This window comes from Anser brachyrhynchus (assembly GCF_964034855.1).
Source record: "Anser brachyrhynchus genome assembly, chromosome: 28".
Classification (NCBI taxonomy): Eukaryota; Metazoa; Chordata; class Aves; order Anseriformes; family Anatidae; genus Anser; species Anser brachyrhynchus.
The window spans coordinates 3,400,365-3,421,564 of record NC_137721.1 but is presented as its reverse complement, the minus strand read 5'-3'; the positions used below and the strand labels follow the sequence as shown (position 1 = coordinate 3,421,564).

At 72.6% G+C, this 21,200-nt stretch overlaps 4 protein-coding genes and 1 long non-coding RNA gene across 14 annotated transcripts; 1 reads left to right on the top strand and 4 right to left on the bottom strand.

The window, feature by feature from the left end:
- Positions 1 to 66: 66 nt before the first annotated feature.
- On the bottom strand, positions 67 to 3,448 carry LOC308183855 (mothers against decapentaplegic homolog 6-like). Of its 2 annotated transcripts, XR_013942516.1 has the most exons (5): positions 3,320 to 3,448; positions 2,577 to 2,993; positions 2,312 to 2,419; positions 623 to 1,700; positions 67 to 567 (listed from the first exon to the last, which is right to left on the bottom strand). XR_013942516.1 is itself a non-coding variant. In XM_080570354.1 (4 exons), exons 2-4 carry the CDS (start codon positions 2,974 to 2,976, stop codon positions 1,165 to 1,167), a joined length of 1,044 nt encoding a protein of 347 aa, XP_080426480.1. In that variant the 5' UTR covers positions 2,977 to 2,993; positions 3,320 to 3,448; the 3' UTR covers positions 67 to 1,164. The 2 variants fall into 2 exon arrangements, 1 of the variants encoding a protein (XP_080426480.1); XM_080570354.1 differs by having other exon boundaries at positions 67 to 1,700.
- A 1,997-nt stretch (positions 3,449 to 5,445) lies between these two features.
- On the bottom strand, positions 5,446 to 8,638 carry FLAD1 (flavin adenine dinucleotide synthetase 1). 2 transcript variants are annotated; one of them, XM_080570347.1, is made up of 7 exons: positions 8,470 to 8,638; positions 7,337 to 8,096; positions 6,884 to 7,034; positions 6,582 to 6,680; positions 6,303 to 6,492; positions 5,829 to 5,902; positions 5,446 to 5,719 (listed from the first exon to the last, which is right to left on the bottom strand). In XM_080570347.1, exons 1-7 carry the CDS (start codon positions 8,608 to 8,610, stop codon positions 5,584 to 5,586), a joined length of 1,551 nt encoding a protein of 516 aa, XP_080426473.1. In that variant the 5' UTR covers positions 8,611 to 8,638; the 3' UTR covers positions 5,446 to 5,583. The 2 variants fall into 2 exon arrangements, with proteins under 2 accessions (XP_080426473.1, XP_080426474.1); XM_080570348.1 differs by having other exon boundaries at positions 6,884 to 7,031; positions 8,470 to 8,636.
- A 403-nt stretch (positions 8,639 to 9,041) lies between these two features.
- CKS1B (CDC28 protein kinase regulatory subunit 1B) lies at positions 9,042 to 10,435 on the bottom strand. 2 transcript variants are annotated; one of them, XM_080570338.1, is made up of 3 exons: positions 10,263 to 10,426; positions 9,431 to 9,558; positions 9,042 to 9,355 (listed from the first exon to the last, which is right to left on the bottom strand). In XM_080570338.1, exons 1-3 carry the CDS (start codon positions 10,319 to 10,321, stop codon positions 9,303 to 9,305), a joined length of 240 nt encoding a protein of 79 aa, XP_080426464.1. In that variant the 5' UTR covers positions 10,322 to 10,426; the 3' UTR covers positions 9,042 to 9,302. The 2 variants fall into 2 exon arrangements, with proteins under 2 accessions (XP_080426464.1, XP_080426463.1); XM_080570337.1 differs by having other exon boundaries at positions 9,042 to 9,558; positions 10,263 to 10,435.
- Positions 10,436 to 10,575: 140 nt separating this feature from the next.
- On the top strand, positions 10,576 to 20,884 carry SHC1 (SHC adaptor protein 1). 6 transcript variants are annotated; one of them, XM_080570332.1, is made up of 15 exons: positions 10,661 to 10,779; positions 12,575 to 12,642; positions 12,883 to 12,960; positions 16,319 to 16,480; positions 16,705 to 16,775; positions 17,224 to 17,287; positions 17,486 to 17,605; positions 18,035 to 18,088; positions 18,224 to 18,275; positions 18,482 to 18,608; positions 18,700 to 18,868; positions 19,085 to 19,145; positions 19,269 to 19,436; positions 19,589 to 19,851; positions 20,060 to 20,884. In XM_080570332.1, exons 2-15 carry the CDS (start codon positions 12,631 to 12,633, stop codon positions 20,186 to 20,188), a joined length of 1,530 nt encoding a protein of 509 aa, XP_080426458.1. In that variant the 5' UTR covers positions 10,661 to 10,779; positions 12,575 to 12,630; the 3' UTR covers positions 20,189 to 20,884. The 6 variants fall into 6 exon arrangements, with proteins under 6 accessions (XP_080426462.1, XP_080426458.1, XP_080426459.1 ...); XM_080570333.1 differs by lacking the exon at positions 12,883 to 12,960; XM_080570336.1 differs by lacking the exons at positions 12,575 to 12,642; positions 12,883 to 12,960 and having other exon boundaries at positions 10,576 to 10,666.
- Positions 12,214 to 15,209, bottom strand: LOC308183851. 2 transcript variants are annotated; one of them, XR_013942514.1, is made up of 2 exons: positions 14,840 to 15,209; positions 12,214 to 13,660 (listed from the first exon to the last, which is right to left on the bottom strand). It is a non-coding gene; the product is annotated as an uncharacterized lncRNA (long non-coding RNA). The 2 variants fall into 2 exon arrangements; XR_013942515.1 differs by having other exon boundaries at positions 12,214 to 13,632.
- Positions 20,885 to 21,200: the final 316 nt, after the last annotated feature.

The following is a 21,200-nucleotide window of genomic DNA, read 5'->3' as shown; positions in this document are numbered from 1 at the left end:
TCGGGGCACTTCTTAGAGTGGGGAAACCGGCGGCCCCGCGCGGTACCGGCACGCATCGGGACGCACGAGGTTCCGTGGTGCCGGTGGCACCGTTTATTGGTTATAAATACCGGACACGGCCCGTGCGCACCGGGACCTGGGGTACCCGCTCCCGTGACGGCTGCGCTCTCCCGGGGGCTGGAAGGGTCCGGGGACCGGGAGGGTCCGGAGACCTTCACGGACACCGCGCTCGTCCTGAGCTGCGCCCGAGCTCAGCTCTCCCCCCGGTCCCCACGTCCCAGCCATCCTAACCCGGGCCGCACCCCCCCCAGGGGCGCTAACCCGGGCCGGCAGCTGCCCCGGCTGTGCTCACCTGCCCTGCGCTCCCTCCAGCTGTGCTCGCCTCCCCACATTCCAGCTGTGCTCACCTGCCCAAATTCCAGCTCTGCTAGTCTCCCCAAATTCCAGCTGTGCTCACCTGCCCCGTGCTTGCTCCAGCTGTGCTCACCCCCCCAAATTCCAGCTGTGCTCACCTGCCCCGTGCTTGCTCCAGCTGTGCTCACCCCCCCAAATTCCAGCTGTGCTCACCTGCCCCGTGCTTGCTCCAGCTGTGCTCACCCCCCCAAATTCCAGCTGTGCTCACCTGCCCCGCACTCCCCGAACTCTGCTCCCCCCGACTCCCCCCACGCCGGCCATGCCCCAGGGGCCCTGCGTCCGCAGCCCCCTGCCTGCTGCTCCGGGGCTCTGCCCCCCATGCCCCTCCTGTTGCCCCCCGGCCTCCCCCAGACCTGCCCGGCCCCTGCACACCCTGCCCCGGCCACCTTCCCTGGGTGCCCACTCTACATCCCTACAACCCCTACATTTTACTTTTTTTTTTTCTTACAAAAATAAGATAAATTAAAATAAAATTAACCAATAAAATAAAAAAAGAGAGATTAAATAGTGCCCCGCATCAGCGAGAGACCTGTGGCGGTGGGTGCAGAGCCAGGTTTGGGGGCACGGCCCCACGGTGGGGCTGGGGTGGGGGGGTCCCAGCAGGGGTCCCATGGGTCAGGACAGCCCCGTGGCCACGCAGCCAGAGAAGAAAGAGGCTGGGGCGAGGCAGAGGAGCCCCACAGCTCGTGTCCCCCTTGTGCCCAGCCTGGGGGGGACCTGCCACCACTGCCCCCATCACCCCCCGGCTGCTCAGCGGGGCTGGTTCAGCAGCACCTCCAGCCAGCACGGGCAGGAGGTGATGAACTGCCGGGAGTAGCAGGGCCCCCAGCCCTTGCCGAAGCTGATGCGGACGCTGTGGGTGTCGCAGGGGCCGTCCCCGGGGTGCCGCCAGCCGGCCAAGCCCCCCGCCCGCTCGTAGTCGAACACCTTCACCGAGTAGCCGGGCAGCACCTTGAGGACGGCGAGCCCACGGGCGCCAGGGGGCCCCAGCGTGGGGGAGCTGACGAAGATGGGGTGCTCGCTGCGGTTGTAGGCCCACACGCCGCCCGGTTCCCGGCTCAGCAGCAGCCCGCGGCCGATCTTGCCCCGCGCCCGGCGCACGGCCTGGCTCCGGTGTGCCGCTGGCAGCTGGCCCAGGCAGAACCCGCTGCCCCACGGCAGCTCGCAGAAGACGTTCACCGACGCCTCGTGCACGGCGTAGAGGCGGCCCACGCGCGTCCGGTGCTCCCAGTAGGCCAGTTTGCACCAGTAGCCGTCCCTAATGGTGCTCCGCGAGAGGCTGGTGTCTGTCGGGGGAGAGAAGAACCGTTGGTGCCGGGCAGAGCAGCGCCCGATGCCGTGCGGGCACGTGGCAGAACGGGCCAAGGTGAAGCCTTGAGGGATGGGGGCACGGGGTTTTCATGCCCCCGGGTCGTGCACGGGGCATCCAGCTCCCGCCGGGGCTGGTGGAGCGGACAAACGGCCGCGGCACCCCGTGGCTGTCCCGCCAGGATGTCCCGGCAGTACAGGACGGCCGGCTCCGGTGCGGGACGTGAGTCACCGGAGCTGCTGAGCGCTGGCACGTAGGCCCAGGGCAGCCCCAGGCGCTGTCCCTGAGGGCCATGGGCTGTGGCGAGGGGGGGTCCCCGTCATCGCGAGGGGAAGGTGGAGCCCTGCCATGGAGCGGCCTCGTGACCAGCAGCCAGGCTGGAGCCGCGGCTTTGTGCGTCAAGGCACATTGTGTGTGTCCCCGTGGGCAGCGCTTCCTCCGGCGGGGAGTCCGGCACAGCCAAAAATAACAGGAGTGGCGCGGGAGGGGGCCGGGCCGAGGCTGGCTCCCCCGGCAGGAACCCCTCGTCCCATTGCTGCCTCCCAGATCCGCTCCCCAGTTTCGTGGCACCGCGTCGCTGCCCCTTACCGCGCCAGTCCACGCGGTTGTAGCTGAACTCCAGGAGCTGGGGGTGCTCGGGCTCGGCCGGCCAGGAGGGGCCGAAGGAAGACTTCGAGTAGGGGGGCGGAGGGGTCTCTGGGGGGACAGGGAAGCGGGTGAGGAGCTGGGACATGCGCCCCGGCCCCCCAAAGCCCCCTGCTCCCCCAAAGCCCCCTCAACCCCCCCTCAGCCCACTCCAAGGACCAGATGCTGGAGGGGTGGGATTGGGGGGGTGAGGACGGGGGGCACTCACCGGGCACAGCCAGGCGGCTGAAGTGGTGGGGGTTGCAGCAGAGCGCGGCCGCGTCCCCGCAGCCCCCGCGGCCCCCGGCGCTCTGGCAGTAGGAGAGGTGCTTGAGCTCGTGGGGCTGGCGCAGGTCGGGCCAGCGGTAGAGGCGGCAGAGCAGGACCTGGGGGGGCAGCGCCTGCTTGGCCCCGCGCGGGTCCCCCCGCGGTGCCCAGACGCAGCCGGACTCCCAGGCTCCCCGGCTCTCCACCGCCTGCACCAGCAGCTCCAGCTCCTCGTCCTTGAGCTTCTTGAAGAGGGCATGTGCCGCGGGCTTCAGGGCGCCGTGGCCGTCCTCGGGGCCGGGCGCCGCGCAGCGCTGCCGCCAGAGCCGCCTCACCAGCGCGGCACGACGCGAGCGGAACATGGGGCAGCAGCGATGAGCTGGGGGACAGGGACAGGCGTCACTCGCTGCGCTCGGCTCTGCCACACCGGGTCCCCCCGCCCCTGCCCCGGGGGCGATGCTGTGACCCTGGGGGGGCTGCCCCATCCGTCACCCCGCTGGTCCCAGTGCACGCGGAGCTGCGGTGCCCTGCCCCGCCGGGTGCCCGCAGCCGCCATCCCCCTGCGTCGCTCTGTGCCAGGTCCCCAGGCTCACCTGGGGATGTGACCCCCACCCCCCAAAAAAAGCCCCGTGCAGGGCAGCCTGCCTGTCCCAGGGCAGGGATCCGCACAGGGCGAGGGGTCCCGGGGGAAGGGGTCTCACTCACGGTGGGCAGCAGAGCTGGGTGCAAGGAGCCGGGGCTGCGCATGGGGCTGTGCTCTTGGGGCGGCCGGGACCGCTCTGCCCACGGCGCGCCGCAGCCAGGACTTTTTCCTGTGCCGGGACTCTCTCCTCCCCCGGACCTCCCCGTTTGGGAAATTCATTGATTCGTGGCGTCCAGGCCTTGGGCTGAGCTGCGGCCGGGGCCAGGACGTGGCGGCAGCGGGGCAGGCGCCAGACGCGTGGGCCGTGGTGGGCAGGGATGCCCCGCTGCCCGCAGGGCTGCCGGAGCCAGGCTGTCTCCCCAGGCTGTCGGGCACGGCCGGGGGGGTGGCGAGGAGCCCGGAGGGCACCGAGCACCGCGGCGACACATGGCTGCAAAGGAGGGGCCGTGCTGGCACAGCACCGGGCACGTGGGCCGTGCCAGGAAAAGGGGGAGCAGCGGGGCGCAGCACCACGGCACCGTCTGCAAGCCCCCATCCCTGCCCGCAACAACAAGAGGGGGCTGCAGGGATGAGCCGAGCCCCCCCAGGCAGGGGTCCCCGCCGCCCCCCAGGGCCCCCCGGCTGTCCCTGCGGCCAGGCCCCCCCGCGGGCACTCCGCGAGGGTGGGAGCCCGCGCCACAACAAAGCAGCTAATGTAAACGGGACCCTTATCCCGCGCGGGGCCGCGCTTCCTGCTCCCAACTTCCCGCCGAGATAAGGGAGGCCGTGCTGGCGCCAGGCGCTCCCGCCGTGGCCGGGGCGAGCGGAGTTTCCCCTGCAGCGGGACAGGGCCGCAGGCAGCCCCTGCACCGGGGCCAGCCCGGCACCGCACCGGCCCGGCCAGCTCTGGGACACGGTGGGCTCAGGGGACCGCAAGCAGCCCCCAGGGCCGCGGTGCCCCGCGCATCCCGCGACCTTCGCCGCAGCTCCTGCCGGGCCCTCGGGGTACGTTTTGCTCCGGCGGCTTCCCGCTGGCTCTTGGCAGCACTGGTGCCGGCCGGGCGTGCAGGGCCAGGGCAGGAAACAGCCTGGAGCGGGGACAAGCGGAGGCACTCTCTAAACAAGGGGCTGAGTCACAGCAGATAACCCAGCAGAGGGGGCAGCGGGGCCACGGCCCCCTGCACCAGGGGGGCTGGGGACCCTCCGGTGGGGGCAGTGGGTCCAGGCAGGGATGTCGCACGGGTCCTAGCTGGGCGCAGAGGGTGGAAGTTTTGGGGGTACAAGTGGGAGGACCCCTTCCCAAGCACACGCAGCCAGTCACACGCTGCTCAGGTTTATTGGGGTCTGGGTGGCGAGGGGGCCATGGGCTGGACCAGGTCCTGGTGCTGGGGGTCCATCAGCTGCGGGCTGGGCAGGGCAGGGCAGGGCAGAGCCATCACAGAGCCACAAAAAGTCCTGGGGAAGGGAGAGAGGCAAAGAGGGGTGAGAAGCCCTGGGGGGCACCATGGCTGGGACCTCCCACCCCATCACCCCCTCCGGCATCAAAGCTGGGGCCCCGCACCCTATCACCACCACCCGAGCACCACAGCCGGACACCCAAACCCTTCCCCACCCCCGGGGACCACCAGGGCCACATCCCCCCACCCCATCGCCCCCCTCAAGCACCGCGTCCGGGCCCCCGCACCCGACCCGGAGCAGGGCTCCCCCAGTCCAACGGGCAGAGCCGGGCACTCACCGGGGCGCGGGGGTCCCGTGCCCTAGTCCAGCAGCTCCCGGATGCACCAGCTGCACAGCAGGAGGTAGGCGCACTCCTGCAGCACCCGCAGCAGCCAGGAGCCGAGGCGCAGCCCCAGGGAATCGCCGTTGGGTGCCGGCAGTGCCGCCGCCCGCACTGCTCGCCTCGGGGCGCCCGGCATCCGTGCCGCTGCGGTGCGCAGGAGAGGCATGGCCGCGGGATCCGCAGTGAATGGTGGGTGACGGCGGGGGGGCAGCTGCGTGGCCACGAGGGCCCCCAGGGCAAGCGCTGGAACCTGCTCCATTCTCTGCGCTTCAAAAGCCGCCGCAGTGACGTGCACGGGGAGGGGGCACTGCCCGGGGACCCTTTTGTTCGGGCAGAGCCGGCCTCAGCCCGCTTCGCGCTCCCGCTGGAGCCCCGCAGGGCCTGGGGGGACCAGCAGAGCCAAGGCCGCACGAGACGTGGAGCACAGGCTGAGCACAGCAGCTTTATTCAGCGCCGGCACTCAGCAGGTTTATTCAGCGCTGTCCCCGGCGGGGCCAGGGACACCCGCCGGAGACCCCGCAGGCGGCGGTCTCGGCGCAGCTTCCCCCGAGCACAGCCCACGGGCTCTCACTGCCGGGACGTGCGCTCGTCCTCCTCGTTTTCCAGCTCGTAAGCGGGCCGGTAGCTCTCGCGGCCCCGGGCGTCGGTGTAGCGCAGCGCCGGGTTCTTCGTCGTGTTGGCCATGCTCCCCAGGGACGTGTAGCTGCGAAGGGCCGATGTGGCTGCGAGCGGCCCCAGGAGCGCCGCCCGACGCTCTGTCCTCTGGAGGGGCACCGCAGTGCCAAGCAGGGAGGGCAGCTCCCAGCACTCACCCCTTGTCGTAGAGGATGCAGTAGGGGACGAAGAGCTTGCGCAGGAACTCCCAGATGTCCCTGTACGTCCAGTCCTGTGGGCAGAATGGCGCAGGGATCGCTGCAGGCTGGTGCGGGCAGCCCCTTCATCCCCAGGGAAGCCAGCTCACCCCGGCCCGGAGCACACAGGGGGCAGCCGGCCCCTGTGGGAATCCACAGCCCCCTGCCCGCAGCCCCAGAGCGCGCCCGTCCCTCCCGGCACGTCCCCAAATGTGACAAAAGCCACCAGGCAGGAACATGCCCTGCCTGCCGGCACCAGGCTGCAGTGAAAGGGGCCCACGGCCAGGCAGCAGGGCGGGAGATGCCAAGGGGAGAGGGGAAACTGGGGAGAAAAGCCCCCAGGGATAAGGACGGATTAATGCTGCTCCCTCCCCATCGCTTCAACCGGCCCTGCCCCTGTCCCCCGCGCAGGCAGAGGCAGCTGAGGCCACGCACCAGCAAGGGGTTCACCCGCATGTACTGGGGCCAGTCGGGGTCCGTCATGCACATGGGCGTCAGGGTGCGCGAGTAGGGGTCCGTCCGCCGCGTGCCCATCAGGACAGCCTCCAGCTGCGGCTGCTGCTCCTTCAGGGCCACCAGGGCCTCCCGGATGGAGCCCTCCACGGTGCACAGCTGGATCTTGTACCTGGTGGGCAGGACGGGCAGCTGCCAGCCGGGCTGTGGGAGGCGCCGCCTGTCCCCTGCCCCAGGGACCGGCCCCTCTCCATCCCGTACCTCTGGACAGTCGCCTGGATGAACTGCTCCAGTTCAGGGAAGGGGGACACGGTGCGGATGTAGAGCACCTGCAGCTTCTCCTGCCTCTCCGGGTACCGCCTGGGGAGAGACCTGTCACTGATGGGCCCCAGCGGATGGAGACTCGAGGCAGGGCAGCCCCGCAGTCCCCACAAGGCGGGCCCCAGCGATCCGCTCACTGCCCCAGCCGAGGGCAGAGGAGAGCCCCGGATCCCCGGCCGCGGGCTGGGGGACCCCCGTGACCCTGCCCCAGGCTGTGCCGGGGCAGCCCCGCAGCTGGGTACCTCTCCAGGGCAGCATGGACAAGGTGCAGCAAGGCCGTGCAGTCCTTGCCCCCGTTGAAGCCGACGCAGAGCTGGGCCAGGCTGTAGCGGTCCAAAGCCTCCTCGATGGTCCGCAGTGCTGCTGCCACCTTCTGTCCCAGGGCCGAGCCTGCTGGGAGGGGACACTCGGTGCCTGCAGGCACTGCTGCCTGCCCAGGGCCACGCCGCCTCGGCTCAGCCCCAGGGCCCAGCTCCCTCCTGGGGGCTCATTTCGTCCCCAGACACAGCACCCTGGGGCTGGGAGACTAACGGTGCCGATCCCCCGGCCCAGGAAGGGGACGGGACGGGACGGCCCTGCACAGCCCGCAGCCAGTTCTGCTCCCGGGCCGCCCTTCCCGCTGCCCCGGCCCCTCGGGGCCTGCCCGGGCTACGGGGGCCGTGCGGGAGCAGCACGAGGGCCTGTACACGAGGTACCTGACTCCGCCAGGCCGTACACCTCGGTGGCCGCCGGCGACACGGGGTCCACCACCAGCGGCACCACTACGCCCGGCGGCAGCTTCTCCATCAGGAAGCGGTGCGCTTCCTCCAGGTGCTGCTCCGACTCCGAGTCCAGCGTCAGCTTCACGCGGTAGTAGTTGCTGGCCCAGTCCGGGTAGGAGCCCAGGCTCACGCGGCCCCGGAAGGCGGCGTTGGCCTGGTCCAGCACGGGCGCGATGAGCACCTCGTCGGCCGCCACGTAGACGGCCCGCGAGTGGAAGTGGGTCTGCTCGCTGCGGAACAGGTGGCTCAGGCCGTCCAGGGCGCGCTCCATCAGCGCGGGGATGCCGGGGAAGATGTAGACGTTGCGCACGCTGACCAGCGGGTACTTGAAGGCGCCGCTGGTGCGCCGGTCGGTGCCGTAGTGGAGGCGTGAGGACTCGGGGACACGCGCCAGCTTCATGGCCGGGCGCCGCGCGGCCGTCTCGCCGAAGACGTCGTGCACCAGCGCCGCCAGCTCCGGGTGCGGGACCACGCGCTCGCCGAACGCCTTGGCCACGGCCTCGAAGGTGACGTCGTCGTGCGTGGGGCCGACGCCGCCCGAGGTGAGCACGAAGGTGAAGCGGGCGGCGAAGGCGGCCACCTCACCTGCGATGGCCTCCACCTCGTCGGGCACCACTGAGACGCGGGCCACGCGCACGCCCAGGGCGCGCAGCCGCCGGCACATGAAGAAGGAGTTCGTGTCCTGCGTGTGGCCCTGCGGGGGCACGCCCGTTACACCGGGAATGCGCCCGGTAAACCGGGAGCGCGCCCGTCACACCAAGAACACGTCCATTACACCGGGAGTGCGCCCGGTACACTGGGTGCATGCCCTGTACACCAGGAACAAGACCCTTACACCGGGAGCACGCTCGTTACACTGGGAACATGCCCGTTACACCGGGAGCACACCCGGTACACCGGGAGCGTGCCTGTTACACCGGGAACGTGCCCCTTACACCGGGAACGCACTCGGTACACCGGGAACATGACCCGAACACTAGGAGCGTGCCCGGTACACCGGGAGCGGCCCCCCCCCCAGGTTCCCGTTCCCCCCCGGTGCCCGGTCCCGCCCCGGCTCCCGGCCGCACCTTGAGGATCTCGTCCCCGATGACGATGATCCCGGCGGTGGCGGCGGGGCGCGGCCCGGCCATGGCTCGGCAGGCCGCGTCCCGCCGGGCCCGCAGCAGCGCCCCCAGCCGCGCCCCCCCCGCCGCCGCCGCCGCCCGCATGGGCCCGGCCCCGGTGCACCGGGAAAGGCCGCGCAGCCGCCCCCCGCTCTGATTGGCCGGCGGCGGTGTACGTCAAGGGGCGCTGCGAGCTCCGATTGGACGAGCGGAGACGGAACCATGGCTGCGGGGCGGGGGGGGCCGATCCCCCCCGCCCTCCCCCCGGACTTGAGCCCGCCCGGCCCGGCGGCGCGTGCCCCTCCCCCGCCTCCCCCGGTCACCGGGTCCCCCCCCGCCCCCTCCTCCCTCCCGTTGCCCCCAACCGGGCCCCAGGAGCCCCCACCCCTCCCCCCCAGCCCCCCAGGGAAGGGCAATGCCCCACCGGGAAGCCCCCCCCGGGGCACCGGGGACCCACCGGCAGCCCCCTGCTGGGATGCTCCCGGTACCGGGACCCCCCCGTCCACCCCCCCGGTACACCGACAGCACACGGCAGCTCCCGAACGTCCTTTTATTGAAGCTTTGGAGAGCCCCAGCCCCGCGGCACGGGGCCGAGCCGCCGCGGGTGCCCCGACGGCACCGTGGGTCACGGGCACCCAGCGGCTCGGCCCCGGCCGGGCAGGGCGAGACCCCGCGGGGGGGGGTGGGGGGTGGGCACGGGGCCGCCGGGCGGGCGCGTTGGGGGGGGCTCCTGGGGGCCGGGGGTGCGGGAGAGGAGCAGGAAGGTGCTTGGGTGGCCCGGCCGGCGGCGGCGCCGCTCACTTCTCCGGCTTCTTGGGCAGCGGCCGTCGGAAGAGGAGGATGTGCGGCTCTGCGGGGACAGCGGTGAGCGGCGCGGCCGGCCCAAGGGCGCGCAGCCCCCCGGGACGGCCCCCGCGGGCCTTACCTGGCTCGTGGATCATGTAGTGCACCCAGCCCTGGCTCTGCTGCACGCCCAGGTTGCGCCACTCCGACTCGGACATGAGGTGGGTCTTGGGCACCAGCTTGGCGATGTCCTTGGGCAGCATCACGTGCCTGCGGCGCCCACGGGGGGGGCTCACACCGGGACGGCGGGGGGCACGGCCGTCCCCGGGGCTCCCCCCGGTCCCCTCCCGTCCCTCTGGGGCTCCTCTGCCGCCCCCGGGGCTCCCCTGCCGCTCTGAACCTCCCCTCCTCGTCTCCCCCCTACCCCCGGGGCCCCCTCCCCGGTGTCCCCCCACCGCCGGGGCTCCCCTCCGGTCCCCCCCTCCACCTTCTCCGGTGCTCCCCCCCGCTCCCGGGGCTCCCCCACCTTCCCCGGGGCTCCCCCGCCGCCCCATCCCTCCCCTCCCCCATCCCTCCCCTACCTCCGGGGCTCCCCCCCTCCCCGTCCCCCTCCCCCCCCCCTCCGGGGCCCCTCCGCCGCCCCCGGGGCTCCCCCGCCGCCCCCGGCCCCATCCCGTCTGCCTCTCCCGGAGCTCCCCCACCGCCCCCCGTCCCCCCCTCCCTCCCGGTGCTCCCCCGCCGCCCCCCGCCCCTTCCCGGCCCTCCCAACCGGGGCTCCCCCCTCCCCCCCCCATCGCCCCGTCCCGTCCCGGTGCTCCCCCGCCGCCCCCCTTCCGCCCCGCCCCTCCCCTCCCTCCCTCTCAGTCTCCCCCCTCCCGGGCCCCCTCTCCCCCAGGGGGAGGCGTTACCGGGAGCCGTTACGTGCCCCGCCCCCTCCCCTCCCCACCCCCGGTTACCGGCCCGCCGCCGCTCACCGGTACTCGAACTCCTCGTCGTCGTACTTGTCCGAGTAGTAGATCTGCTTGTGCGCCATGCCGCCCGCCGGCCCGCGGTCCGCCCCCTTCCCGGCAGCCCCCGCCGCGCCCCTCTCCTCTCCTCAGCGCCCCGCCGGGCCGTTGGCTCCCCTCCCCCCCCCAACCCCGGGGGCCGCTTTCAAACGCCGCCGCCCCGCGCTCCCATTGGGCGGCGCCGCCGGGGCGGGCCGCGCGGCGCGGCAGCCGATTGGCTGCGACGCGGGACGCCCCGCCCCTCCTCCCCCCCCCCTTCCGCGCGGCTCCGGGCCCGCCCGCGGGCCCCCGGGGGAGAGAGAACGCGCGCGCGCGGGCGCGTCACGTGACGGGGGCGCGGCGAGGCCGTGCCGGAGGGGCGGGGGCCGGAAGTGAGTGGCGGGGCGGCGGGGGGCGGGGCGGGAGGGGCGCTCGGTGCGGGCGCCGCGGCTGCCGGGAGCGGAGGAGGCCGGCGCGAGACCCGCGCGAGACCCATGGTGCCCCGGTGAGCGCAGCCCGCGGGACCGGGCCGTGGAGGGCCCCCGGTGGCCGCGCAGGCCGCGGGAGGGCTCCCGGGGCGGGCAGGCCCCGGGGGCACCGGGCGGGGCCTTGAGTCTGGGGGGGGGGCCCCGCCCCCTGCCGCCCGCCAGCCGCCCTCCGGCCGCCCGCCGGCCGCCACCGGGCTGTGCCCCGCGGGGGAGTGCGGCCGTTCCTGGTGCCGGTCCCGGTGCCGTTCTCTCCGGTTCTGCCCCACCCGCGCCGGTTCCGCCTCGGCGGGCCGCGGGGAGCGAGCAGCGGGCCCGGGTGCCCCTCCCCGGTGCCACTGCACGCCCGGTGGGGACCGTCCGGTGTTACTACGGCGGCGTGGGGGGGCTGGGGACGGCCCCGCCGGTCGCCTCCGCACCCCTCCCGCGTGTCCCGGGCCCCCGGTGCTGCGGGCAGGTCGAGGGCCGTGTGTCACCGGCACGGGCAGCGCTGCAGGGACCCGCGGGGGGCTCGCTCCTGGCCCCAAACCGGCGACACTGGGCCCCGAGGCCCCCCCGTGTCCCACCGCCGTGCCCCCGGCCTGGCTCAGCCCCGGGGCTTTGGGGGGACTTGGGGGACGGGTCCGGTGTGGGCCTGGTGGACGCTTGCCCCCGAAGGCCTTCGTGACCCCGCGCCTTCCTGTTTTGGGTTAAAATCACTCGGTTCTGGGTGTGGAAGGTAACCCGGTAAACCCCAGAGGCCCCCGTGGCTCACGAGGCGCCGCCGTTCCCCCGGGGCTGGGACCGGGGCGGCCGCGGCCGTGCCCCCTCGCAACTTTTTGGGGGGCGTGCGGGCACGGCGGGGCACCGGGGTGGCCTCCCTGGGCGGCCCGGTGCTCCCGGTGCCGGTTTTAGGGCCGTTTCTCGCCGCCGCTGTCTGAGCCCCGTTCCTTCCCTCTGGGGCCCTCCCGTCGCTGCCGTTACCCCCGCGGCACGAAGGGGCCTCGGGAGGCGGTGCCGTTACCGGCGGCCCCGCGGGGGCGGCTGCGCCCTGCCCGGGTGCCGTGCCCGCCGGGCGGCCCCGCTTATCGCGCTGCCTTGGCCGGCCCCAGATAAGGGCGCGATGGCTTCGAGGAAGTAAATCCGGGAAGCGCTGCCCTGCTCCGCCCTGGCCCGGGGCTCTCGGTGCCGCTCCCGCTTCCCCCCCCCCCCCTCCCCCCCCCCCCCGTTCCCCGGCTCCCCGCGCTGCCCGTGGCCCCTTTCCTCTGCTCCTTCCGAACACCGGCTCCCGTTCCGCTCGCTCCCGGGGCCGCAGCCCTGGGGGAGGGGGGGACGTGGGCAGGAGCGGGGGGGCCCTGCTCGCTCCCCCTCCTTGCGGCCCTCTTGGTGCTTTTTTGGGGACCTGGCAGCTTCAGGGTCTTAGGGATCAGCTCCGGCGCTCGTCTCACGGCACAGAGCCACCGAAAACAGGGCGCTTTTGGTTTGGGGAGCTGCCCTGTGCGGCTCCCAGCTCCTTTTACTGATGGGCAAGGTCTGAACGGAGCCCGGTCCGTGCCCAGCTCGGCCTCGTGCCCCCCCCCCGGGGCATCCCGGTGGTGTCCCGGGACGGGGCCGTCGGGAAGGAGGACGCCTCGCAGGTCCCTGCCCCACGCCTCGGCAGCGTCGCAGCCCCATCCGCCTGCGGCCAGCGAGGAGCCGGACTCGCTGACCCCCGCGGGTCCCTTCCAGCTCGGGACGCGGCGATTCCAAGGAGCAGGGGCTGCCTCTCGGCGGCGGGGCCACCTCACGCGGCCCGGGGCTGGGCCGGCTAACTCCCTGTTTGTCCCCGAACCGCAGGTGGGACGGCCAGACGAGAGGGGCTCTGCCTTTCCGTTCCCTGCCCTCCGCCGCCGATGGAGTACGTGGTAAGGCCGGCCGGCGCTCGGGGCTTCGGTGGAGGGCTAGGTGGCTTCGGTGGCGGGCCCTGCCTCCTCTCCCTCCCCGCCGGGCCCCCGCCGGCCTTCCCCCGTCCCCAGGAGGCCGCGGGGACGGCAGAGAGGAGGGCCGCGTCGCCGCCGCGTGACGTTGGAGCGATATCTGGGGGGGAAAACGCAGCCGTAGGCTGGCGGTCAGCCTTTTCTCTTTGCTCTCGCCCCGTGCTGCAGGAGGACGGGGGACGGGGAGGGCTCCACCGCCGCTGCTTTCGGACCGAGGGGGTCTCCGGCCCGCCCTGCGCCGCTGAGGTGCGTACGTGCGGCGGCGGGCGGCCTGTGTCTGCGCGCGCGGCTGCGTGCGCCTCGCCGCGATTCCTTGCCAAACCCCGCGCGTGTTCCAGCTCTCTGACTCAGCTCCCGGTTTGCGTTTCCTGGGAGGATGTCGGGCGCTGGCCCAGCGGCGGGGCCCCGAGCGGAGCCGCGCCGCTCGGCGCCTGGGGAAAATACGGGCTCGGGCTTTGCTCGGGGCGGCGGGCTCGGTCCCGGTTTGGAGGCTGCGACCCTTCTCTGCTTCTCGTCCTGCTGCGCGCCGTGCGTGAGGTCCCCAAGCACACAGCAGCACGCGGGGTCTGGCCGAGCCGGCGCGTCCCCTCGCTTCCCGGGCACGAGGAGCGGCTCGGCCGGGACGTGTCCCCGCCAGCTCCTCGGGGGCGGTGGTTCTGGCGGCTCCCCGCGTCCTCCGCTGCAGGGGCAGGAGCTGTTCGTGGGGCTGCGCACATCTCGGTCTGCCTTCAGCGCTCCGCGGCCCCTTGGGGGGGTCTCTGCGGCCCCTGGGGGGGGTCTCTGCCTCCTTGGGCCCGCGGAGCCGTTGCAGACGAGGTGTTTGTCTGCGAGGGCTGGCAGCAGCGATATGTCTCATGGCCAGCCAGTGCCAGTTGGGATCACGTGCGCTATCTGGCCTCGGCCTCGATGCCGGAGGTCCTGATAAAATCAGCAACGATTCCGTTTTCTAAAAGCAGAGCCCCGTCTGAGCGGCGGGCCGCGGCCGCTCCCAGCCCTGCCGCCTGCCTGGCCTCTTGGGGTCCCCTCCCCAGCCGGCTCCAGGAGACCCCAGCCCCTCTGCGCTTCCCTCGGGGCTTAACGCAGGGGCTGCCGTGCTGGGTGGGACGCCCAGCCCCGCGTCCCTGAGCCGCCCGGCTCCTCGCAGGCCCCCCGAGCCCCTTCAACGCCGCCCAGCCCCGCTCCCCCCGGCGGGACTGGCGGGTCCCTGCTTCCTGGCTCCCCGGCCCTGGGCTTCCTGCCTTTCTTTGGAGCGGCCGCGCTGCCGGCCATGGGAAGGTCACGGCGCTGAGCGGCTGCGGGGCCCCAGGCGGGGACGAAGCGCGCCGTGGGACGGCTGGGCACGGGCTCCCGCGGGACCGGCAGCGGCCGAGGTGGGGGGCTCGGAGCGGGGAGCGGGCCGCGGGACGCGCCGGCGGCGGGGCGCCCTGCGCAGGAGGATATTGCCAGCTCCGGCCCGGCCTCCGTTTCCCCGGCTGCGTGGCGGCGCGCCAGGGTTCGGGAAGCGGGGCGCGAGGCCGCCGGTGCCATGCTGGGTCCGAGCCGGGAGAGCCCTTCCCTTGGGCTGGGTTCGGCCGAATTTGGCTCAGCGTTGGGTTTTGCAAAGCAAGTGGCACCTGGGAACGTCCCGGCCCGCGTGGTGGCGGGGAGCAGGCGCCCGGCGGCGGGTCGGAGGGGCCCGAAAGCCCCTGCTGCATCCCCGAGGGGTGGAAAGGGCAGCTGTGGCCCCGTGGGGAGGGCGAGGCCGCGGAGATGAGCGTGGACGCGTGTGGCGTGGTTGGGTTGCTCCCGGCTCCTCCCGGCCCCGTTCGCCTGCTGGTCTGCATCAGGTGGGGGTGAAGCGGGAGCGGGGCAGACCCAGCGGCCCCCACCAGAAAACGGGGGCTTCGCCCGGCCTCCCCGCCGCGGAAAGGGGGTGAGCTTTGCCCCGGCGCCGCCGGCACGCTCTTGCTTTTCCCCAGCTCCCGCTAGCTCCGCCTGTGACCTTGATTTTTCTGCTCCAGATACTCGCTGGGTCCCCACCCCTCTCCGGGAGCCCCTCCTGCGCTGCCACCCCAGCCCGCTTGCAGCCCCAGCGCGGGCACAGCCCGCTCCGCTCCCCGTGAGTCAGCACGGCCCTGCCGCTTACCGGCAGCTTACCGGCAGCCCCGTTTTCCTCCGGGAGGAGCAGCTGCTCGGCGCCGGCCGCGATGCGGGGAGCAGCGGCCATCGGCAGCTCCCGCCAGCCCCGCGCTGCAGCCGGGGGCTCGCGCTGAGCCCGGCCTCTCCCTGGGGGCTCGGCGCCCACCCCCAGGCAGCCCACCTGTATTCCTGCTCCCGGCCATCCTCCTCTTCCTCCGGGCAAGGTCTGCGCCCGGAGCCGTGCTGCCGAAGGACTGGACGTCCCCGCGGCCCCAGCGAGCACCGGAGGCGTCCTGGCATCGCGGCCCCCCCGTCCTCGGGCGGCGCTCCCCCCTGCAAAGCCCGGGGAGCCAACGGCAGCTGCCTGCCGCCGGCACGTGGGTTGCATAGCGCTGGCCACCACAGAAGGACCTTGTTCGCTCCTGGCCGGGGCTTGGAGCAGGGCTGGGCTGGGCTTGGATGCGCTCTGTGGCTGCCTTGTCTCAGGGCTTTAAATATTCATGCTTTTGATTTCCTCTTAGCTGCTGGCGACTGCTTGGGGGGGAGCGCAGGGGCAGAGCGAGCCGCCGGGGGCGGAGGGGCAGCGGTTTGGGACCTGTCCGCGGGGCAGAGGGGGCCGGATCGGGCCTCGACCGAAGACAATGGGAGTCGTGGGCAGCCCGGTTCGGGAGCAGCGCGGGGCTGCGGGGCTTGAGGACCTCCAGGCTGGGGGCCGAGCGCGCTGAGCCCCCGCTCCGGCCGTTCGGCACGGCGCCCGGCCCCGGGGCGTAGCCGCAGCCCCGTTTCCTCCCCGCCACTCCGGGAGCAGGGGTCGCTCTCCATCTGGCCGGATCCGTGCGTCCTCGCTGACGCCGATTGCCATCGATCGGCTGCGGCGGCGTGGAGCTGGGCAGCCCCCGCGGCGCGTCGGGGCCGGCTCTCCCCGCGAGCCATGCCGGGCTGGCGAGGGCTCGGCCGAGGCTTGCGCTCGGGGGCGGCTTCGCGGCGGCTGTAGGCGCTCGGACGGCCGATGGGGCCTCTGTGAGCCGTGCCGCGCGGGGTGGGCGCCTGCCAGCCCTTCTCGCCTCTCTCCGGAATGGATCTCCTGCAGAAGAGCAAATACAGCCACCTGCGGAATGAGTCCGTCTCCTCCCTGGAGGAGGCGGCGGGCGGCGGGGGGGCCCCGGCCTCCCCCGTGGAGTCCCTCGCGGGCACGCGGTCGCTGCCTGGCTCCCTGTCGTCCTCCTCCCTCAGCCCCATGCTGCCTCTCGGGGAGCTCTCGTCCGAGTCGGAGGACAGCCCCACCACCCTCTGCTCCTTCTTCCCCAAAATGGCCAACCTGAAGCTCTCGAACCCCGCCAACCTGCTCAGCCTGCGGGGCTCCTCGGCTGCCAGCCTCAAGGAGCCCGGGAGCCCGGGGGAGCCCGGCCCGGCCGGGACGCTCGCACCGGCACCGGGAGGAGCCGGCGGCCCCGATTCAGCGGGACCTGTCGCTGTCTGTTCCCAGGATATGAACAAGCTGAGCTGCGGGAAGAAGACGCGGGTGGAAGGCGGCCAGCTGGGCGGTGATGAATGGACCCGCCACGGCAGCTTTGTCAATAAGCCCACGCGCGGCTGGCTGCACCCGGACGACAAGGTCATGGGCCCGGGGGTCTCCTACCACGTCAGGGTGAGTGCCGGGGCCGGGCTGCGGGGCACGAAGGGGCACGGCGGGCTTTCGGGGAGCTCCCGGCGCGCTGCTCGCGGGCGGGAGGTGGGCGGCGGGTGTCCTGCGGGGGTCGCCCCCGCGTGGCGGGTGGCGCGGGGACCCGTCCCCGTTCCCCTCCCTGCTCGTGGGCCGCGTGGGGGGCGAAGCTCGGGGCGTTCTGGGCTGACCCCGCTGTCCCCTGCCAGTACATGGGCTGCGTGGAAGTCCTCCAGTCCATGAGGGCTTTGGATTTCAACACCAGGACCCAGGTCACCAGGTGAGCCCTGCGTCCGCGCGGGGGGCTCTGCTGGGCCGGGGGGGCTCTGCTGGGCTGGGGGGGGGGGCTTGGGGCTGCCCCGGGGTGGGTCCGTAGGTGGTGGCCAGGCTGTCTGCAGCCGTGGAGGCAGCTGCCCGGCGGATCGATGCGCCTGTCAATGGGCTTGGCCAGGCAGGAAGCGCTCCTGCGACCCCATCAAATATTAACCGAGCTCTTCCCCTGCCCCAGCCTTGTCCGGGAGCCAGTCTGCGCTGCCCGAGGGCTTCCCTTTCTGTGTTCCTCGCTTAACCCCGTCCCTCCTGCGCTGATTCCCTCGTCCTCCACCCTGCGGACGTGGCGGTGAGCGCAGAGCCGCCCCGCCGCCACCTCGTCCCTGTGCTGGGGTGGGTGGGGGGACGAAGTGGGGGGCCCCCGGGCCCAGACTGACATCCCGCTGCGCTCCCCGCAGGGAGGCGATCGGCCTGGTGTGCGAGGCTGTGCCCGGTGCCAAGGGAGCCGTGAGGAGGAGGAAGGTGAGGCTGGGCCAGGAGAGCTGCCGGCGGGCTCGGGCTGCCTGTGGCCGAGGGCTGGACCTCAGCCCAGCCGCCGGTGCTGGGCCGGGCACCCGGGGCTCTCGTCGCCCCTGTGGGGAGGGCGAGCTGGCCGCCCCTGCTGGGGGACGAGGCTCCGGGCCCAGGAGCCCCGTTCCTAACGCTGCCGCCTGCCCCCAGCCCTGCGGCCGCTCCCTGAACTCCATCCTGGGGAAGAGCAACCTGAAGTTCGCCGGCATGCCCATCACCCTGACCATCTCCACCAGCAGCCTCAACCTCATGGCCTCCGACTGCAAGCAGGTGAGAGCAGGAAGGGGCCAGGGGCCGGGCGGCTGGCTTCAAACGGGCAGGGGTCGTCGTGTCCCCTCCGGGCCCTGCTGGGGGGCAGGGGATGTCCCCAGCCTCCACAGGGACACCTCGGTGGGTGTAGGGCCTTGCTGAGTGCCCAGCTCCTCCTGGTCCGAAGGGCCTGGCTCACCCGTTGCTGGGGGCAAAGAGATCTGAGCGATACTCTGCAGGATCTCCAGCCAGCCTGGAGCCAGGCTTCTGGCCTTGACCTGGCTTTTGGTAGCTCCGGGGGTGTCTTGGCTCTCCTCTGGTGGCCTGTGGCTCATAATCAGGGCCCCCCGAGCTCGTGAGCCCCAGCCCCAGGGGGAACGTGGCAGGCAGGAGGCGCCAGCTGAGGCTGGGCGCCGAGGAGCCGCAGCCAACGACCCGTGTGCCTTGCAGATCATTGCCAACCATCACATGCAGTCCATCTCCTTCGCTTCTGGCGGAGACCCGGTGAGTACGGCGGCCCCCCATCTGTGCTGGGTCCTGACCCCTGGCACGGGACAGGGCTCCGCTGCCCTGTCCCTAAAGTCTCAGGGCACCGTGGTCCCCGGCAGCCCTGTCTCACCAGCTCCGTCTCTCCCGCAGGACACCGCTGAGTATGTCGCCTACGTTGCCAAAGATCCCGTCAACCAGAGAGGTGAGACCGCTGCCGGGTGCCCCAGAGGCCAGAGCCCCATTTTGTGGGTGTTTGGGTGCAGCTCGGTGGGGCCGGGGGGGACTGGGACCCCCGCAGGGAGGGACTGGGACCCCCGCAGGGAAGCTCTGGGGTGCACAGGGTGGGTTCAAGGGGTGGAGGACTTAACGCTGAGGTTCCACGCCCCCGCTCCACTGTTCCCTTCCCAGCCTGCCATATCCTGGAGTGCCCTGAAGGCTTGGCGCAGGATGTGATCAGCACCATCGGGCAGGCCTTCGAGCTGCGCTTCAAGCAGTACCTGAAGAACCCCCCGAAGCTGGTGACGCCCCACGACAGGTAGGAAGGGAGGTGTCACATCTCTCGGTGGCGGCGCAGGGATGCTTCCCTGGCTGCTGTTGGCTGCTGAGCTGCGCCGTGCCCCCCCCAGGATGGCGGGGTTCGACGGCTCTGCCTGGGATGAGGAGGAGGAGGAACCAGCCCCAGACCACCAGTACTACAACGACTTCCCCGGCAAGGAGCCTCCCATCGGGGGGGTCGTGGACATGCGGCTGCGGGAGGGGGCTGCGCAGACCCCCAACCACCTGGGGGCCACTCTGGTAAGGCCTGGGGCACGTCTCCGCGGGGTGTTCGGGGGGAGATTCCGCATTACGAGGGAGACGTGGGGACCCCGGTGGAGCTGTGGGCTGCTCGCTCGGGGTTATTCCAGCACAGAGTCCGCGGCGTGCGTCTCCAGCACCTCTCGCAGCCTGGGGTGGGGACTGGGGGCATGTTGGGACCCCCTGGGCTCGCTCACCGTGTGCCTCTCTCTGCAGCCCATCGGCCAGACGTCTGGTGGGGAGTACGACCCCCGGAAGCAGCACGCTCCTGCCCAGGGTAATGCGGGGGACGTGGCTGTCCCCGTCCTGCTCTCCTGCACCCCGAACTGCTCCAGCATCGAGCGCTGGTGCTGGGGCCAAGGCAGGCTGGAGCCCCGCTGACTTTTTGTGCTCTTTGCAGCAGGGAGAGAGAAATACCCGGCTGCAGCAGGCGCGTCCGGCCGCACGGACCTGTTTGATGACCCGTCCTACGTGAACGTGCAGAACGTGGACAAGGCGCGCCAGGCGTCAGCTGCTGGCGCCCCCGCGACGGCCAACGGCAGCGCCCAGCGGGACCTTTTCGACATGAGTGAGTGGGATCGGAATTGTAGGGGCTGGAAGGGACCTCGAGAGATCGCCGGGTCCAACCCCCCAAATGGGATGGCAGCCGCGGTCGTGCCCGGGCTGTTGGGGTCTGCTCTGGGTGCGAGGCGAGCGATGGCCCCGCTCCTTTCCCCGCAGAGCCCTTTGAGGATGCCCTGCGCGTCCCCCCCGCCGTGCCGGTGAGCCTGCCGCCGGCCCAGGTGGTGGCCTCCATGGAGGAGCAGCTGCGCCGGGAGCCCTGGTACCACGGGAAGATGAACCGCAAGGAGGCCGAGAAGCTGCTGAAGGTGAACGGAGACTTCCTGGTGCGGGAGAGCACCACCACCCCGGGCCAGTACGTGCTGACTGGCTTGCAGGGCGGGCAGCCCAAGCACCTGCTGCTCGTCGATCCCGAAGGAGTGGTGAGTCCCTGCAACCCCAAAGCCCCGGGGGTCCCGCACCCCCTGCGATTTACGGGAGCCCCCAGGGCGTTGGGCTTCCCGCTGCCCCTCGGGGGGGGGCACCTTGGGGCTGGATTTGGGGGATGGAGCGGGCACAGCAACGCACGGGGGGCTCGTGGCTTTGTCCTCCTGGGGGCAGCTGCGGTTTTCTGAGCGCCGCTCCCCGCAGGTGCGGACAAAAGATCATCGCTTCGAGAGCGTCAGCCACCTCATCAGCTACCACATGGACAATCACCTGCCCATCATCTCGGCTGGCAGCGAGATGTGCCTGCAGCAGCCTGTGGAAAGGAGACTGTGAGCGCCCGGGGGCCCTGGTGCGTGGGCCCCCCCCCGGCCCTGCTCCCTGCCCCAGGGGGGAGTGCTTGGACTCGCAGCCGGGTGCCCTGCCCGGGACTGGGCTCGGACTGCCTGGGGATGGGGACGGCCCCGGCCCCGTCCGCCACGTGGAGCTGGCGGCCGCGGGGGCAGCGTGGTGGGAGCTGCCTGCAGGGCGGGGGGCTGTCGTTGCCAAAGCCCCTGCCTCCCCCCAGCTCCAGCCTTTGCACAGCAGCTCAGCTCGAACCAAAGCCTGGCCCCGGGCGGTATCGCCGCAGCGTGGTGCAACCGCGGCCGCCCTCGTGCTCACCCACGGGGGGCATGGGCCCCGGCCCCTCGTCCCGCCAGCCCCAGGGGGGGTCCGGCCGGGGGCCTCCCCAGGGCTGGGCCCTGCGCTCCCCAAGCACAAGGCCGGGCGGCCGCGCACCGAATGTACCCGATCACTTTACGTGTTAACTGTGCCTTGACCCCGCAGGTCCCACACTCTTATGCAATGCAGCCAGGCGGGGGGCGACAGCCCCGAGCCCCTTCCCAGGCACCCTCCCCGGGGGGCTGGGGAGGGGGGGGTGGCCGGGCCCTGCCGCATGCACCTCGTTCCCCGAAGCCAAAGCGCAGCCCTGCCCCGGCCCCGCTATAACCAAAGGAACCGGCGGGCGGTATTAAAGTTGGTATTTCTCTAGGCCGTGGTGCTGTGCTGGGGCTGGGGGGGGGGGCCAGCAGCGGGGCTGGAGGGGCGAGCAGCAGGGGCGGGGGGGCAAAGAGTGGGGCTTGGGGGGTGAGCACCAGGCCTGGGGGCTAAGCACCGGGGCTGGGGGGGCGAGCACCGGGGCTGAGGGGTGAGCAGTGGGCTTGGGGGAGTGAGTACCGGGGCTGGGGGGACAAACAGTGGGGCTTAGGGGGCGAGCATCAGGGCTTGGGGGGGCAAGCAGTGGGGCTGGGGGGGCGAGTACCGGGGCTGGGGGGGCAAACAGCGGGGCTGGGGGGCGAGCACCAGG

Excerpts from the sequence above, each read along its gene's own strand:
- CKS1B (XM_080570337.1), bottom strand. The coding sequence starts at position 10,321 with ATGGCGCACAAGCAGATCTACTACTCGGACAAGTACGACGACGAGGAG. Across the intron at positions 9,559-10,262 it reads GACGAGGAGTTCGAGTACCG|GCACGTGATGCTGCCCAAGG; the intron begins GTGAGCGGCGGC and ends TGGGCGCCGCAG.
- SHC1 (XM_080570331.1), top strand. The coding sequence starts at position 15,908 with ATGGATCTCCTGCAGAAGAGCAAATACAGCCACCTGCGGAATGAGTCC. Across the intron at positions 17,606-18,034 it reads TGGCCTCCGACTGCAAGCAG|ATCATTGCCAACCATCACAT; the intron begins GTGAGAGCAGGA and ends TGTGCCTTGCAG. Across the intron at positions 19,146-19,268 it reads GCAGCACGCTCCTGCCCAGG|CAGGGAGAGAGAAATACCCG; the intron begins GTAATGCGGGGG and ends TGCTCTTTGCAG.
- FLAD1 (XM_080570347.1), bottom strand. The coding sequence starts at position 8,610 with ATGCGGGCGGCGGCGGCGGCGGGGGGGGCGCGGCTGGGGGCGCTGCTG. Across the intron at positions 6,681-6,883 it reads GTCCATGCTGCCCTGGAGAG|GCGGTACCCGGAGAGGCAGG; the intron begins GTACCCAGCTGC and ends GTCTCTCCCCAG. Across the intron at positions 5,720-5,828 it reads TGCATCCTCTACGACAAGGG|CTACACGTCCCTGGGGAGCA; the intron begins GTGAGTGCTGGG and ends GGCCCTTCGCAG.
- LOC308183855 (XM_080570354.1), bottom strand. The coding sequence starts at position 2,976 with ATGTTCCGCTCGCGTCGTGCCGCGCTGGTGAGGCGGCTCTGGCGGCAG. Across the intron at positions 2,420-2,576 it reads CAGCCGCCTGGCTGTGCCCG|AGACCCCTCCGCCCCCCTAC; the intron begins GTGAGTGCCCCC and ends CTGTCCCCCCAG. Across the intron at positions 1,701-2,311 it reads CAACCGCGTGGACTGGCGCG|ACACCAGCCTCTCGCGGAGC; the intron begins GTAAGGGGCAGC and ends CTCCCCCGACAG.